We start from the raw sequence: 16,535 nt of genomic DNA on the forward strand, positions 1-16,535 counted from the left end.
AAAAAAAAAGTCAGTTGAGTAAAAGTGAAGAAGAGGTAGGAATAGAAATTCCGAAAAGATCCCAGGAAGAAGAAGGGTTACATAAGGTAACAGCGAAGGAGTTTTTAGAAGAACAAAGAAGATGTTCATCGTTGAAACAGTTATGGGAACGGGCAAGTTTACCAAATGAAAAGGAATTCAATATACGAGAAGGAAAGCTTGTGAGAGTGTCGCAATCAAAGAGAGGAGATGAAAAGTTGCAGCTGTGTGTGCCGGAACGTTATCCTTCGAGGATTTTGGCATTATGCCATGAGCAGGTGTCCAGGCACCAGGGTTCAACAAAAACCAAAGAAAGGGTATTACGTTGTTACTTTTGGCCGAACTATTATAAGGAAATTGAAAATTTTGTCAGGATTTGTGATCTGTGTCAAAACGTTGGGAGTAACAAAGACAAGCATAAGGCCCCTCTAAAGTTGGTTCCCATAATTTCAGAATTTTTTACTAAAATTAATTTAGATGCGGTTAGCCCATTAAAGGTTAGTCATAAAAACAACAAGTACTTAATTACGTCAATCTGTCTTGCATCAAAGTATCCCGATACTATATATACCTGTGGAAGACATTACTTCTACTTCAGTTATTGATGCATTGCTTCAGATATTTTCTAGGGCAGGGTATCCAAGAGAAGAACAAAGTGATCTAGGAAGGTCATTTACGAGTGAATTGACGTCAGAGTTTTTCAATAAATTTGCAATTAAGGTGACTCATAGTTCGGTATCCCATCCAGAGTCCAATAGTGTTGAAGCTCAATAGTGTGAAAGGCTGCACTCTACTTTAAAGAGGGTGATTAAAACTCTTTGTTTGGAGTCAGGTCGTGACTGGGAAGAAGTCTTGCCAATGGCCTTGTTTGCCTTTAGGACCATAACTCGCGATAGTACTGGGTTTAGTCCATCAGAATTAGTACATGGAAAGTATTTGCGCATGCCTCATACATTGGTGTACGAGAATTGGTTGGAACAAGAAAGTGTAGATCAGAATGTGGTTGACTATGTATTGAATTTAATTAACAGGCTTAAAAGATGTCAGGATTTAGCGGTTAAGCGTGTGGCAGAGTGTCAGGAGAAAAGGAAAGTGTGGTATGATCGTAATGCAGTCTCGAGAAAGTTTAAAGTAGGGGACCAGGTCTTAGTTCTGGCTACGGCCAAAACCCATAAAATGGCAGTAAATTGAATAGGACCAGGAACTGTTACTGGAGTAATTTCGGATACAAACTACACCATTGATCTGCCAGAAAAGCGAAATAAAGCAACTATACATCATGTTAATCTCATGAAAGCTTATCAGAAACGCCCTGAATTTGTAAATTTGGTAGTTGAAATTGACGCTGAAGAGGTAGAAGAGGATGCAGAAATTCCATACCCCTTGTCAAATCCAACTCAGTTCGACTTTGTAGATATTGTAAACAGTAATGATTTACAAAAAAGTGCGACAACGAGTCAACTGTGTGGGTTCAGATATGTCATAGTGGAAAATGCTGAAGTGTTTTCTTCGGATCCAGCAAGAACACATTTACTTGAGATGGACATTGAGTTGATGGATGAGACTCCGATCAGGTCCAAGTCATATAGGATGTCGCCAAGGCAAACAGAAATTTTGAGGGAAGAAATTAGGAGACTGTTAGACTTATCTGTCATTGAGGTCGGACAGTCAGATTTTACGTCCCCCATGATTTTGGTGGAAAGCCCTGGGAAAGATCCTAGACCTTGTATGGACTACCGTAAACTCAATGTTAAGACACGTACCGAGTTTTTTCCCCTCCCCAACATTGAGGAAATCGTGGAAAAAGTGAGTTCAGCGACTTATATAACAGTAATAGACTTAACTAAGGGTTATTTCCAAATACCTCTGACAAGAGGGGCTCAAATGTATGCTGCTATTGTGACGCCGTTTGGGGTATTTCTACCAAAGGTTATGATGTTTGGACTTGTCAACACACCCTTTTATTTCTGTAAATTGATAGCAATTGTTTTGGGAGGCCTAGAAAAATATGCTCTACCATACATAGACGATATCGCAGTGTTTTCGCAATCATGGGAGACCCATATGAAGGATTTAACTGAGGTGTTAAAACGCCTAGGAAAGGCGGGCCCTAACTGTAAAATCATTTAAATGCAAATTTGTACAAGACAATGTCAAATTCCTTGGGCATGAAGTTGGTTCGGGGGAAAAGGTCCCCTAGTGAGGTAAAAGTAAAGGCAATACAGGAATTTCAGATACCAAACACTAAAACAAGTACGGTCGTTTTTGGGTATGACGGGATATTATTCAAGGAAATATAAAGGATTATGCAGTTATAGCTGTCCCATTAACAAATACGCTGAAAGGCAAAGTTAAGAAGGAAAAAATCGAGTGGAATGAGAGTTGCGATAAAGCTTTCAAGGAATTAAAACGTCAGCTTAGTCACAGTCCAGTCTTGAATGCTCCAGATTTCACTAAAGAGTTCATTGTGCAAACGGATGCTAGTCTGCATGGGGCGGGCATTGTTCTTTCGCAGATGTGGGAAGATGGGGAGCATCCCATTTTAAAGGTAAAGTAAGACAAAACAACGTTAGAAGAAGCATAAATTTGTAAATTACAGCAGACACGTGTTCCGGCGTTACAGGGAACGCCTTTTTCCAATGCAAAAAATAATGAGCTTATGGATTAAAAGACATCCGACAAAAGCCAAGAGCAGATAAGCATGCAGCTTAAAAGATAAAAACAGCGGATTAGCCAAACACCAATGACAAAGTTATAAACCAACACGAACCAATAGGAATGCAAGCAAAGGCCAAGAGCTTTCTCTTAGGTACGAACCCAGAAAGAAAGAATTCAATTGGACAAAGATTAAGCCGAAGCTTAAACAAAAAGAAAAGAAATTGTCAGTAACCGTGAACCGCAAGAAAGGAAAAGCTGAATGGAAAACCATGAAATAAAATAAGCAGAAACAAAAAATATTCGAAAAAAGGAAAAATAAAGATAAATAGAAGAAAATTGGAGGGGGGAGGGAGCGGTGTCAATCAAGACAAAAAGGTAAAAATAAACAAAGGAAGATCGATAAAAATGAATGGAAAAAAAAGGGGGGGGGATGGGGAAAGGACAGTATTAAAATTATGGGAGCCAAATGTTAGAAAAATATGGAACTGCACTAAGATCGTTAACTAAGTTAGAACTGTTCCTCAAAATATGAAAGGATTCCCAAAAGTCAAGATCTGATGAATTGGGGCATTTTTACCTTTTTGTCTTGATTGACACCGCCCCCCCCCCCCCAATTTTCTTCTATTTACCTTTTTGTCTTGATTGACACTGCCCCCCCCCCCCCAATTTTCTTCTATTTACCTTTTTGTCTTGATTGACACTGCCCCCCCCCCCCCCCAATTTTCTTTTATTTATCTTTATTTTTCCTTTTTTTCGAATATTTTTTGTTTCTGTTTATTTTATTTCATGGTTTTCCACTCAGCTTTTCTTTTCTTGCGGTTCACGGTTACCGAAAATTTCTTTTTTTTTTGTTTAAGCTTCGGCTTAATCTTTGTCCAATTGAATTCATTCTTTCTGGGTTCGTACCTAAGAGAAAGCTCTTGGCCTTTGCTTGCATTCCTATTGATTCGTGATCGGTTTATAACTTTGTCATTGGTGTTTGGCTAATCCGCTGTTTTTATCCTTTAAGCTGCATGCTTATCTGCTCTTGGCTTTTGTCAGATGTCTTTTCATCCATAAGCTCATTATTTTTTGCATTGGAAAAAGGCGTTCCCTGTAACGCCGAAACACATGTCTGCTGTAATTTACAAATCTGTGCTTCTTCTAACGTTGTTTTGTCTTACTTTACTGTTCAGCACAAAGGTATTTATTTATCTTAGCATCCCATTTTGTTCCTCAGTAAGAAATTTTCGCGAGCGGAACAAAATTATAGTGCCATAGAACGGGAATTAGCAGCAATCGTATATGGACTTAAGAAGTTGAATCATTATTTGGATGGACAGAGGTTCATAATTCAAACAGATCACAATCCATTAACATTCTTAAAGAAAATGATGGGAACGAACACGAGACTGACTAGGTGGGCTTTATGCTTGATGCAATATAATTTTACTGTTGAACATAGACCGGGAAAATTGCATGGAAACGTAGATGGACTGAGTAGAGCTGAATAGGATTTTCTGCCTCGTTCGTCTAGAAAAAAAAAAAAAAAACTCATAAATGTCAAATATTATTATGAATAGTTTTATTTCTAGATGTATTAGTATCGTGTTTTTGTGTGTTTGTTATGAAATAGTTTAAATATTTAGTAGAGAAAAAGGAAATGTATTTTCCATTTTGAAGTTTTCAAAAAAAAAAAATTCTTTGGGTTTAAATTCATTGAAGTGAAAACTGATACAGATGCTGGTTCAGAACTGGGTACGTATGCTGTCATGAAACTTGACGACCCAAGTTGACAGTAGCGTTTGGTTTGATTTTGGGTTATATGCATGCACAGCGCGTAAGTTGCCGAACCTCTCATTTTGGATGCGATATGAGGGAGGGACTTTGCATCCGTCCCACATCTAAATTTTCAAATGGATCCCAATGAAAATTTTTTAGGGGGAAGGAAGCTGTAATGTATCCTATTTTCCCCCTCTTGACCTTGACTCTTCAGTATGGGAAACAGAAACTGATTTAGTTTATGGCAGATTAACTGTCAGTGGTGTGTAAATTAATGATGATTTGAGGTTCGTCTCACCAAGACAGAGATTGATGAGATCTTTGTCTTTGGTGAAAGAAAGAGTTTTCTTGTTTTTTTTTTTTTTTTTTGGGGGGGGGCAGAGCGGAGAACTGTGAGTGACGGTAGGGTAGCAAGCTGTGCTACACAGCTCACAGAAAAAATCCATATTTTGTAGTGTAAAAAATGTATAAAGTGTGATGTGGTCTTAGTCACAGCTAAAATAATCTTTCATCACGATATCACAAGTTCTAATAAGCACGAAACTGCAGTCCTCGGCTAGAATTAACTGAGCTGGCAGTGTATTTCATGTATTTCTGCCTTAGCCCTGACTAAAGGGTGGTAACTTATTGAGGACACCCCTATGTCACAAATAGCTTGCAATGCTCCTACTGCTTCAAAAATAATCAATTGAATCAAGAAAGAAAATAGATACATACACTTAATTGGTCTGGACCCATATGACCAGTTACTTTTGCAGCAGAATTGATATGGCTTAAATCAGCCGCTACTCCAGGAGTATGAGCTATATCGTACAAAGATAGATGGGATACAAGAGGATTTTGTTTGATTAGTAAAGACATAGGTTGTCCAATTCCTCCGCTGGCCCCCAAAACAGCAACTTTTGCTTGTCGCTGAAAACAAATATGAAATGAATAACATAAATATCATAAAATATTGATAAATAACATACAATGGGTTTTAATGAATATTCTATGCAATATTTCACATAAATTATAGAGATTTAAAATTTTCAGAAATTTTGAAGCTATTGAATAAAACTAGTTTTCTTCCTGGAAAAATAAGAAAAAAAAAGGAAAAAATGATTTTTTACCAATTTAAATGTGCAGTTTAATATTCATATTTTCTCATAAAGTTTAAAAAGTACTAAATATTTAAATAAATAGTCTATATTATTTTTCCTTTTTATAAATGTAAACAAAACTTTTACTACTAAAAAAAACAAAATGTTTTCCAAATGCCAGTAGATTTCCAAGTTCAAAACACCAAAAAGTATCCAAATAAGTATAACTAATTATCCTTCTGTAATTTTGAGTAGGGTGTGATTTCTAAACTGCTAAAATCCTTTTTTTCTTTTTGGAAGAAATTAGTTTCTTGCGTGAGACTTTAAACAAGTTATTTTACTTTCTTTAGGTATAAAAATTTAGAAACGTGCAATTACGAAGTACATTCACAGATTAAAATCAAATTTACTAAAATTTTAATTTAAACATACAAAATAATTTGCTGATGTAATTCTGTGGAAATGTAGCAAACTTAATATTGCTGATATAATTCTACAGAAAGTAGTAAAATACTTAAATTACTTTACTTAAAATTAAATTATCTTACAGCTTGGATGATCAAAGTTAATGTTTTCACTTAGGATATTGAGCATGAAAACATATTTCAACAAAATACATAATTAAAAACGTCAATGTTGCAAAAAAAAAAAAAAAAAAAAAATTACCACACACTTTGAATGGAAAAAAAATCACATTTTAATTAACAATTAAACTCAAGCATTTACACTATCGTGTGATGCCGGCGAAAGCCCAAAATATTTAAATACACTAAAATCGTTATCAAGCTACTTACTTTCGTAGACGATGAGAAGTTTCTACATATTAAGCCTCCAGTGGAGAGGGTTTTCGACATCGTGGAAAACATTTTGATCAAGTTAATCAACAATTTCTTAGATTTAAATACCAACTGCAGACAACCGAACTGCACAAGGAGAGAAGAGGACAAATGTATGTTGCCACTTCACATGAAGTACTAAACTCTTATAAGAGTTGTGGCTCGTATCAAATGACTTCACTCATATGACGTCACTACAGGACTATGAAACAGGGTTCGGATATAATTAACAGAGAATGAACAATTAATTTCTCGTGAGATCATCGTTCTTCTTACAAATATCTGTATATAACAGAAACAAATGTTTAGAAGGAATACATTTTCCAATGCGGTTTTTATTTTAAAGAAAAGTAAAACGCTATATTTTTAGATGAAATCACGTCTTAAAGATTTAAATTTCGGAAAGATTCAGAGAGAAATCCCTAGATCCTTCCACACTTATTTTAAAGGGAGCCTAAAATTGAGGTTTTTAAACTTCAATTACAAAAAAAGAAACTGAGGAAGGAAGAGCCATCTAACACCACCAAAGTGGCTTACAATTTCAATTTCAGAAATTTCTACAGGCGAACACTGGAAAACCTTCCTTCGCAAAGATGAAATTGTAATTGTAATAAACGTGGAAAATTGTTTTACAATAAATTTATGCTTAACATTTATACTATTTTCCCTTTTTTCTGAAAACGTGTAGTCTCGGTGTTTGTGGTAAAGTTGTCTTATCGCCAGTTTTACCACAACAACAATAAACTTAATACTTTTAAGATTGATCTTCTAATACTTATAAACATTAAAGGATGCAAAGCGGGCACGATCTTACAGTTCTATCCATAGACTAATAATAAGAATAGACCGAGCTATGGCAACCCTTTTGCTGCTCATAAACCAAACCATGTGACTGGTGGATATCCTAGCAACAGCGGGCGTTGATCATAGCAGACGATCAACAATAAATAAAATAAATTTACTTGATGGAACACGGAAGAATGATCTTTTATGGAGTCCGATTTGTAAATTTGTTATTCTATTTAAGCTGTAAAAATTTTGTCAATGTAGTGAGTTTTTCGTTTAGATATAGTACTGTGCATTTTCTTTATTCAATTTCAATAACTCTCTAAGCAATTAAAGATGCAAGCGCCCAAAAAGAATCGGCAAACGGTAAGATTTTTACCTACAATTTCAATTTAAGATACCGATTAGTACATTTTTGCCTTGACGCAAAACGTTTACGCCATTACGTTTACGCCAACGCTGACGTAGCAGTTCCGAATGAAATAAAAGTTACTGAAAACTGTGATCAAAAACTAATTACTAATGTCAAAATAATGCATAACTAAAAGAAAAACAGTTCAATTTCAGCACCTGGAAAAAAATTATAATGAAAACACATTACGTCTTAAAATACATGTCGAGTGCCAAACTATAGATAATGTTTACATCTAGCAACCATGCTGCCAAAGTCTTCGCCAAGCCCTTCCACCAGTCACATGATACATCTATGAACCAATTTTCTTCATCAGCAAGAATGAGAAAGCTCGGTCTACTCTTATTATTAGTCTATGGTTCTATCAAACGCAGGTAGGATAATAAATTTGGTAACGATTTCTTTACAAAGTGTTTTAAATATCATGACTTTCAAAATAATACTGCTGCAGGTTTTTAAAAAATCCCAGGAGCTTTGTGGATTTGCTGACTCTAGAAGTTTTTGCAGGGATTAAGGGCCTCGTCTTGCTACCTCCTAGATCCGGCACTGTGGTTCAGCCACCTGGCTGCAACGAAACTAGCCTCGACATTTTGGAGAATTGGGGGGGGGGGGCAATCCCCCCTTCCCCTCTCAGCAAGAAATTAGTGTATTTATTCCCATGTGTGAACGATTTTTCTGTTTTTGATATAATAGGCATGGAGCATATGAAGTATGTCTACCCTCTTTCCCCACGTAAAAATTTTAAATGACGAGCCTGCTTGCAACACCAGAGCACATTTTTTGTTGGATCAATATCCAACAAAATATTTTCATTACCGATATTCTTTCACCCAGTTCACGTCTCCTGTACTGAATAATGCAAGCAAAAAACGCGTATATGTTAATTTCCAACCTCTATGTTTCATTACTATCGTTTTAATAAATTTATTGGTGCTTTATTTTATATCAAGGCTTTATTTTATCTTTTCGAGAAGTCACGTGTAGTCAAATCTTGCAATTTTAGTCATTGACTAAAGTAATTTTAGCCATTTGGGTGCCCCTAAAAAGCAGGAGCCCTAGAAAACCATGCCATGGCCTAGTAGGTCTATTCAGTAATACAAATACAAATACAAAAGCGACGACCAGCAACAGGCTCTGGGCCCAGCTAGACTGGTCCTAGTCAATTTACAATCCCCAGTGAAGATCAATGGCCCTCTTAAAACTATCTACTCCCTTGCTCATTACCACCTCTCCAGGTAAACTGTTCCAAGGTTTCACTACCCTGCTAAAATAATAATTTTTCCTAACATCCATGTTAGCCTGAGATTTAAATAGCTTAAAACAATGACCCCTTGTCCTGTTTTCAGTGCTAAACTTCAGCCCCGTAACATCTTTCATTTTAATAAATTTAAACAACTGAATCATGTCCCCTCGGTCTCTTCTTTGCTCAAGACTGTACATTTTTAGCCTTCTAAGCCTGGAATCATAGTCTATGTGAGAAAGTCCATTTATTAGCCTTGTAGCTCGCCTTTGAACCCTTTCCAATACATTAATGTCTTTGTTAAGATAAGGAGACAAAAACTGAACAGCATACTCCAAATGAGGTCTTACCAAACTTCTATATAAGGGCAGAAGAACTTCTTTAAATTTGTTTGAAATAGATCTATTGATAAACCCAAGCATCTTATTGGCCTTGTTACTAGCAATGCTGCACTGTTGGCTAAACTTTAAATCCTGACTTATTAAGACCCCCAGATCAGTTCTGCCTGACTAATGACTGAACCTTGCAAATAATAATTTGTACACTTATTTCCATGCCCTAAATGTAGCACTTGACATTTCCCAACATTAACAGCCATACCCCATTTATCAGCCCACTCCGTAATATGATCTAGATCCTCTTGCAGCTGTTTTGCTTGTTCTTCATCATCTACAGTCCCCATAACTTTGACATCATCAGCAAAACAATTCATGTTCCCAGAAATATTTTTGTGAATATCGTTCATAAAAACAATGAACAAAACAGGCCCTAACACTGATCCTTGAGGAACCCCGCTTAAAACCTCACTCCAATTAGAGTAATTTCCCCTTACAACAACCCTTTGTTTCCTTCCGGTCAGCCAGTTTTTTACCCAAATGAAAGTTTTCCCTCCTATTCCTATATCAGCTAATTTGCTAAGTAGAGCAACATGCGGTACCTTATAGAAAGCTTTTTGAAAATCAATGTAAACAACATCTACAAACTTCTTATAATAAATCCCTGAGAAAGAGCTATAAAATAAATCCAAACATAAGTTCTAGAGCACTATTTGTGAATTAGCTGCTGTTATTTTATTTTTAAAGATAATTGATTTCTAGATAAATTTTGCTCTCACACTCCTAGATGGAGGCATATGAACTTCTACGTAGTGAAACTGCTGTACGAATTTATTTTCAAGTGTCTCAGCGTGCCAATAAACATCCAAGGAATCTTTCACACGTCGCATAAAGATGTGGTATGAACGTTAACTTTTCTTTATAGTTAAATATTGTGGAAAATAAATTAGTAAGCAGAGGCAACGATTCCAAGATGATTTTTAAAGGTTGAAACATTTTCTCAGGCATTCATTCTCAGTCAAATTAAATTCCTAGAAAATTTTCGCATTGCGAGAGCCCAGGTGCTCATCATCTGGAGAGAAACTAGACATCAAACTTCTATGTGACGTTGACATCAACGTCTAAATGAGATGGTAGTATGCGTAAGTACAGTGCCTAGAAAGAGTAGTGTGCCGATTGACGGGGAAAAAGTGAGGTCAGATCTGATGAAAAACCAGGTGGCGCTGCGCTCGAGGAGTACGTTATGCTCCGCAATCAGACTCGTTTTAAATCAGCGATTGCATGCTGATTTAGCAGTTTAAAAGCCCCGTTTTTCGGATTGAACAAATTTCTCTGCAAAGGACAAATTCTGTAATAAGTGCTATTTGTTACATGGGTGTTCATTTATTTTTTGAAGAATATAAAATTACCTTATGCTAATTTATCTTCAATGAAAATAGTAGAATATAAGGGGCCATTCATTAAATACATTAGGGTCCCGAGGGGGAGGAGGGTTGGGAAAGCCTTTACGTACCTAGGGGGGTGGGGGATCAAACTCATTCTTACGTAATATTTTCCAAGTCGGTATTTCACAATAGAAATTGCGTGGTCAACAAGTGATTTGGCAGAGATTATATTCCATTTGCGTCTGGAAGGTAAGAAACGTGTTAGGATAAGATATTTTTTATTTGTTTTACAAAGAATGAATAGTGTAAAATATAATAAAAGAGTCGCTTTGTGTATGGCATGTTTTATTTTTAATTAATATTGCATCAAAACAAAAACAAAATGTTGAAAAAACATTTAGTTTAGATTCTAACTTTTCAGTAACTATTTCTTTACGCAAAAGGTTTAATTTAATAATGTGAATTTAATAACGATTACAGTGATGTAACGATTCCAAGATTTGTTAGTTTATCATTTTGAAAAACAAAATGGAATCTTACGTAAGAATAGGAGGGGGGGGGGGGTGAAAAATCTTACGTACCCTTGCATGGGGGGAGGGGGATCAAAAATTGCCGAAATCATCCTTACGTAATTAATGAATGCCCCCTAAGTATTCAATAACTGCGACGCGGACAGCACCTAGACCGTTCGGCCGATTTTCATGAAATTTGATAAAGTTAGTTTGTAGCTCGGGGGTGTGCACCTCGAAGCGATTTTTCGAAAATTCAATTTTGTTTTTTTTTATTTCAATTTTAAGGACAGTTTCCGGAGCAAAATTATCATAAGATGGACGAGTTAATTACAAAATTATCATGACATGGAACCGTAACATGGGAGGAGCGAATGAACATAGCCAATTGGCGAGAAATTCGGATTTTAAAAGACTGAAATTCAAAAAAAAAAAAAAAAAAAATTTTAAATATAACTTACGTGCTCGTTGATTCCGTTTGTCCGAAAATCTTATGGTCGGTCGCTAACAGTTACCAGGCGTAGCGTTGCTGGAGATTTCCAACCTATTCTTCAGACGTATAAACTGTAGAGGTGGTGCTACCATATACCGTGCCCAAGTCGAGTACTTTCTCATTTAGGGGCCTCATTGACTCAGGAGTCGCTCCTTTCTGCTTTAAACTCATGCTGGCTACATGAATGGGGCTTGAGACTCCCAAGTGGCGTTAAAAACAACAACAAACTGCGCCCTTAGCCATCTCGACTGATAATACATTTGCCTTAAAATATAAGTATCAAATTTTCAGTCAATTGTGCAAAATTTTGTTTTGAAAACATCTTTGTTTTTGTGTCTGCTTCAATAGTGATCTTTTTATCGTTAATATTATTTTCCACATAATTTACATTATATACAAAACTACAATATTTGGAGATTTTTAAAATTTCATACAAACCCAATATTCGTTAGGCAAATTAATATGAACAATTTCATTTATTATAGATTTATACGTGGTTATTTCAGTTTCATCTGCGGAAAGATCAAGTTTTATTTTTTTCAAACAGGGAACTAACGTCTTTTTTAACTGCATAATTCCTGATGGACCTTTTCTTTGGTAATTTTTTAGTAAAGTATGTTGGCAGATTTGGCAAAATTGTCGGAATTCCCTCATCTTTCAAAAAAGTTTTTCCCCGAGGAATCAAAACTTCCTCACCATTTATAATATGCTTAAAATGCATTTCAATAAAATGTTTTTCGAAATACAGAGCACAAATTGAGCAATATTTATCAAAAACTTTATCTAACCTGGGAATTAACGAGTTCCACTTAAGTTTTTCTTCATCTGCTGGAGCTTTAAAAAGCGTAACTTTTTCCTTACATGTTTTGTACCCACTTTCAACTTTGATGCCTCCATTAAAAGCCTTAAACGCTGTTTCATGAAATATTCACGAAATAAAGGTAAAAAAGAGAAACGCGGAACTAAATTGTAACAAAATCCCGCGTCTACTAATGTAAACACCGCGAAATTGAACGTACACCTCGACTGCACTGCCATCTAGCGGTTTTCATACAATTCGTCTTCAAGAATCGCAGGGAAAAAAGCGCCGGTCGGCACACTACTCTTTTTAGGCACTATAGCGTAAGACTGCAGGTCCTTTCGGTAAATAGTACCAGGTGTGTAAAGGGCAGAGCCTTTTTACGCAGCCTTATTAGGAGAAAAATGTTTTCTAGTTATGGACGGTGCCAATGGACCTTATTCACGGTTTGGCAACGCTCCCATCAGCTGTCCGTCTGCGGGTATTTTGACCAATTGCGTAGTGTCAGTAGTGCTAAAGAAACTCGTTTTATTTAAGGATTACTGAACTTCATGCGCATAATGAACATGTTTAGGGCTTAAAAAGACTTACGAATGCATGAAAAATGGCGAGAAACGGGGAAAATAAAAATAGAATTCGAATTTTCACCATGTTTCTGATAAGGACCCAGTAAGCAAAATATCTTGCCTCAGTATTGCATAAAGGTTGACATGTAAGAAAAATCATCTTGCATTAATGCTGCCTCAATGTTGTTATGTTACTCCATTTAAGCTGTCAGCAGGTTGCCACAATATTGACTGACAAGGTGTATGCAGCATAATATCAGGAAAACATCAAGGTAGGCTGCTTTTGTAATATTGCATACGTATTGATATGACAGGATAATATCAAGATGTTGTCATGACAGCATGAAATCAAGGTCTAGGCAAGATGATCTTACTTTTGTAATCTTGCATACGTATTGATATGACAGGATAATATCAAGATGTTGTCATGACAGCAAAGATAATAGAACTAGTGAAGATTGGACACTCGACGACCGGTTTTTACGCATGGCAAGGAAAACAAGCGTAAGTAGAATGAAAACTGGTGCTTGAAAAAAACTGACATTCAGAGCTATAGCCGCCAAGTTGAACTGGAGATTCTTGGAATTGGCGCAAAGGTTACAACACTAAGAATTCTTAGAAAAAGTGGGGAGAAAGGACGGCGATACTAACCACCGGTTTCAGTTCCCGCGACAATGATAACAAAACCTAATTGATTCCAGATTTCCTACGGAATCTTGAAACTCAATTTACATCCTCTTCCCATTCTTTTGAAAATCAATTTAACGGGACGCTGATTAAGCGGCGATGTGTTCTTCATAATGCCATAGAAAGTCTAAAGTACAAATACGTTTGGAGTGGGCTGTCAAAAACTAAAACTAAACAAAATAATTTTTCTACACGCCCCTTTAATTCCAACGCTTTTTCTTATTAATGCTTTAAGTTTTTGCGAACAAACAAAAAAAAAAGAAAAAAAAATGATGTTGTGAACTACTAAGAATTTTTTAATTTTAAGTTCAAATTTTTTCTTCTTGATCAAATCAAACTGTGCCAAAAAAAAAGATGCAGTAATAGATCAAATATCAAAATATATTTTAAACAAAAATCTTTACTCACGTGTATTGGCAACGATATGGTTGATGGCAAGCATAGAGCGCAATTTTAATTTGCTTCTTGATTATCACAACGTGGAAACGTTGTGAAAGATGCGGCAAACTGCATCATTTGTGACGCCATTAAAACCACGCCTTGTTTGAAAAATCGGACATTTAAAAAAAATAATTAAAAAATAAGTGTTGGGAAAATGAAAGTATTTTCTGGGTCCAAGTTATAGTTTTTGCTTATTCTATCGATTTCAGTGACTACAAGTACTACTTTTGACTGAAGGAAACCACCCCATTTGTTTGTGAAAATTAAATAACCACGTCAAACAGACTGAATTGCAGATTACTGCAGACTCGTGTTTCGGCGTTACAATGGACGGCTTTCTCAATGCAAAAGAAATGAGCTTTTGGTTGAAAAGACACCCGACAAAAGAAACCTAACCATTTCTCCGATGTTTTTTCAAACATAAGCTCATTTCTTTTGCATTGAAAAGGACATTCATTTGTAACGCCGAAACACGTATCTGCAGTAATCTGCAAAGTGTGCTATTTGGCGTTGTTATTTCTCATTTTACTTTTTGCACATAAGTATTTATTTGACTTATAGTTCGTTTTTTTTAACCCAATTAATATACAAAGTAAAAGAAAAATAAATTGAAATAGAAGAGATCTAAAAATTCAAGAAAGTTACATTAAGATTTAAAATGAATCAGTTTTGTAGACATTTTTTTTTTAACGAGAAATAAATTTTTAGGTAAACACGCATTTGTCTGTGTGTCTTTTAACCCAATCTCCTCTGGATTAGGAATGTCTCAGGTCGAAACTGGTCTCGTTGGATATCGAACATCCAGAGAAAGCCATTCCGCTTTGGGCTTTCAACATCCAGTCTTGAGAATATCATGAACCCTGTATGTCCCGAGGACACCAAGGAGTAAGCATTAAAATTACCAATCGTTACGCGCCACAAGTGGCGAGCGGAGGTTGGCGAACAAAACGAGCAGGGAGTGGAGCCCCCTAGTACAAAATTAACAGGAGTAAGAATTTAAAAAATAATTGTAAATTCATTCAATCTAACGAATTTGTCGCCCACTTCACAGTGAAAATTGAAGGGAAATCTTGCGAGATAAAAAATTTTAAGTAATGTAGTCGATGACTGAGAAGTTTTTTAAACCTTATCAACTTCTGCAAAATAGTGCAGCGAAGAGAGCAAGCGGGGGGATCATCCCGGGCGCCAAAATATGAGACGGCTCCATAAATTATGGGTTTCCTGATATAATAATGGTATACCTGTGTATAATAATATAGTTTACATTTGAGAAATTTGTGAAAGTAATCTTTGTAAACAGTGGCGTAAATAGGGATTGGCCGGAGTAACTCTCTCCAGGGGCGCAACAGCGAACGGGATGGAAATTTCAAAACGTTATTCCCAAAAAAATTTTGATTTTTTAAAACTATTTCATAGACTTTTTTTTAGAAAAAATAGTAAAAATAGAACTAAGGGAGTGTGGGGGTTAGTTTGAGACCCTGCTCATTGGATTTCTTGTTTCTACTAATGGTTTTTATCGCGGCCGTAATTTGAATTCAAGACCTCAAAATTCAAATGAATGCCAGGAAGAGTGTTTCGAATTTCTATACTTTGTTACAAAAGATGGCTTGCTTTGGCATTTTTCGCACTTTACGACTTCAATTTGAAAAATTTCCTTCGCTTAGAATTACGATTTCGTGAAATTTGAAAGGAAAACACACGCACACGTATGTACATGAATTGCGTAAATGTTAATTAATTTGTTGATAAATCTAATTTGGAAAAACATATTTTTAAGTTTAAAATTTCAGTTAACATTTTGAAAAATTTCATGTCACGCAACCCCGTAATTGTGGATGAAACCTACTTTTTTTTTTTTTCTTTTTAATCACAAGACTTTCAAAACTATTTTCATAATTCTATACTTACGCTTGCTAACATTAACTCCATACCGAACTGCCTTGCATTCAAATTTCAAAGGATTGAGTTCATCTTCAGGGTGTAAATCAGTATTTCAAAGTGCAGTAGCCGTTTGCGTGAAATCTTCCCGCGTTTGTCCACAGCTTTGCTTATCTGCCTCATTGTCACCAATTTTTCTTTGTTATCTCCTATTATTGTTCTTTCTCCTTCGCAGCCGAAGACAGCGCAGAAGCAGGGGCAGAAGAGTTTTTCCTACCCTGGGCTTCACACAAAAGAATCTATAAACTCTTATCGTCGACCGCACTAATTTACTTCCTTCACAAAAAAACTTCTTAGGTGTTCTCATCTCATAAGAACATTGTCAAGTTAAGAGCCTGTGTCGAATTGAAATCCCATGTGGTGGAATAGCAGAGGAACTTCCAAACTACTGAATCCGATATTAAAAAATAGCAACACATCAGTCACAAAAAATCATCTTGGAAAAATGTGCTGCAAAAACGCGAGAATCATGTTTTTTACATTTTTTACTCAGAATGTATCAAGGAGCTGAATTTGGCACATCTTGGTAACCAGATAATAGCCTAATCAGAAACTTGGGGCCCGGTCCTTGGAGAGGCCCCGGCTCGAA

General features: G+C 36.0%; 1 protein-coding gene across 1 annotated transcript in view; it reads right to left on the bottom strand.

Moving 5' to 3' along the window:
* Positions 1–6,473, bottom strand: part of LOC129222790 (malate dehydrogenase, mitochondrial-like) — a 30,637-nt gene extending 24,164 nt beyond the window's left edge. Inside the window, exons 1-2 of the mRNA XM_054857337.1 lie at positions 6,314–6,473; positions 5,155–5,349 (exon numbers count right to left, since the gene is read on the bottom strand). Coding sequence (XP_054713312.1) covers positions 5,155–5,349; positions 6,314–6,385 — 267 coding nt within the window. The 5' untranslated portion in view covers positions 6,386–6,473. The remainder of the gene's footprint in view (positions 1–5,154; positions 5,350–6,313) is intronic.
* Between the last annotated feature and the right edge of the window lie 10,062 nt (positions 6,474–16,535).

The sequence above is a fragment of the Uloborus diversus genome, chromosome 5, assembly GCF_026930045.1.
Source record: "Uloborus diversus isolate 005 chromosome 5, Udiv.v.3.1, whole genome shotgun sequence".
Taxonomy (NCBI): Eukaryota; Metazoa; Arthropoda; class Arachnida; order Araneae; family Uloboridae; genus Uloborus; species Uloborus diversus.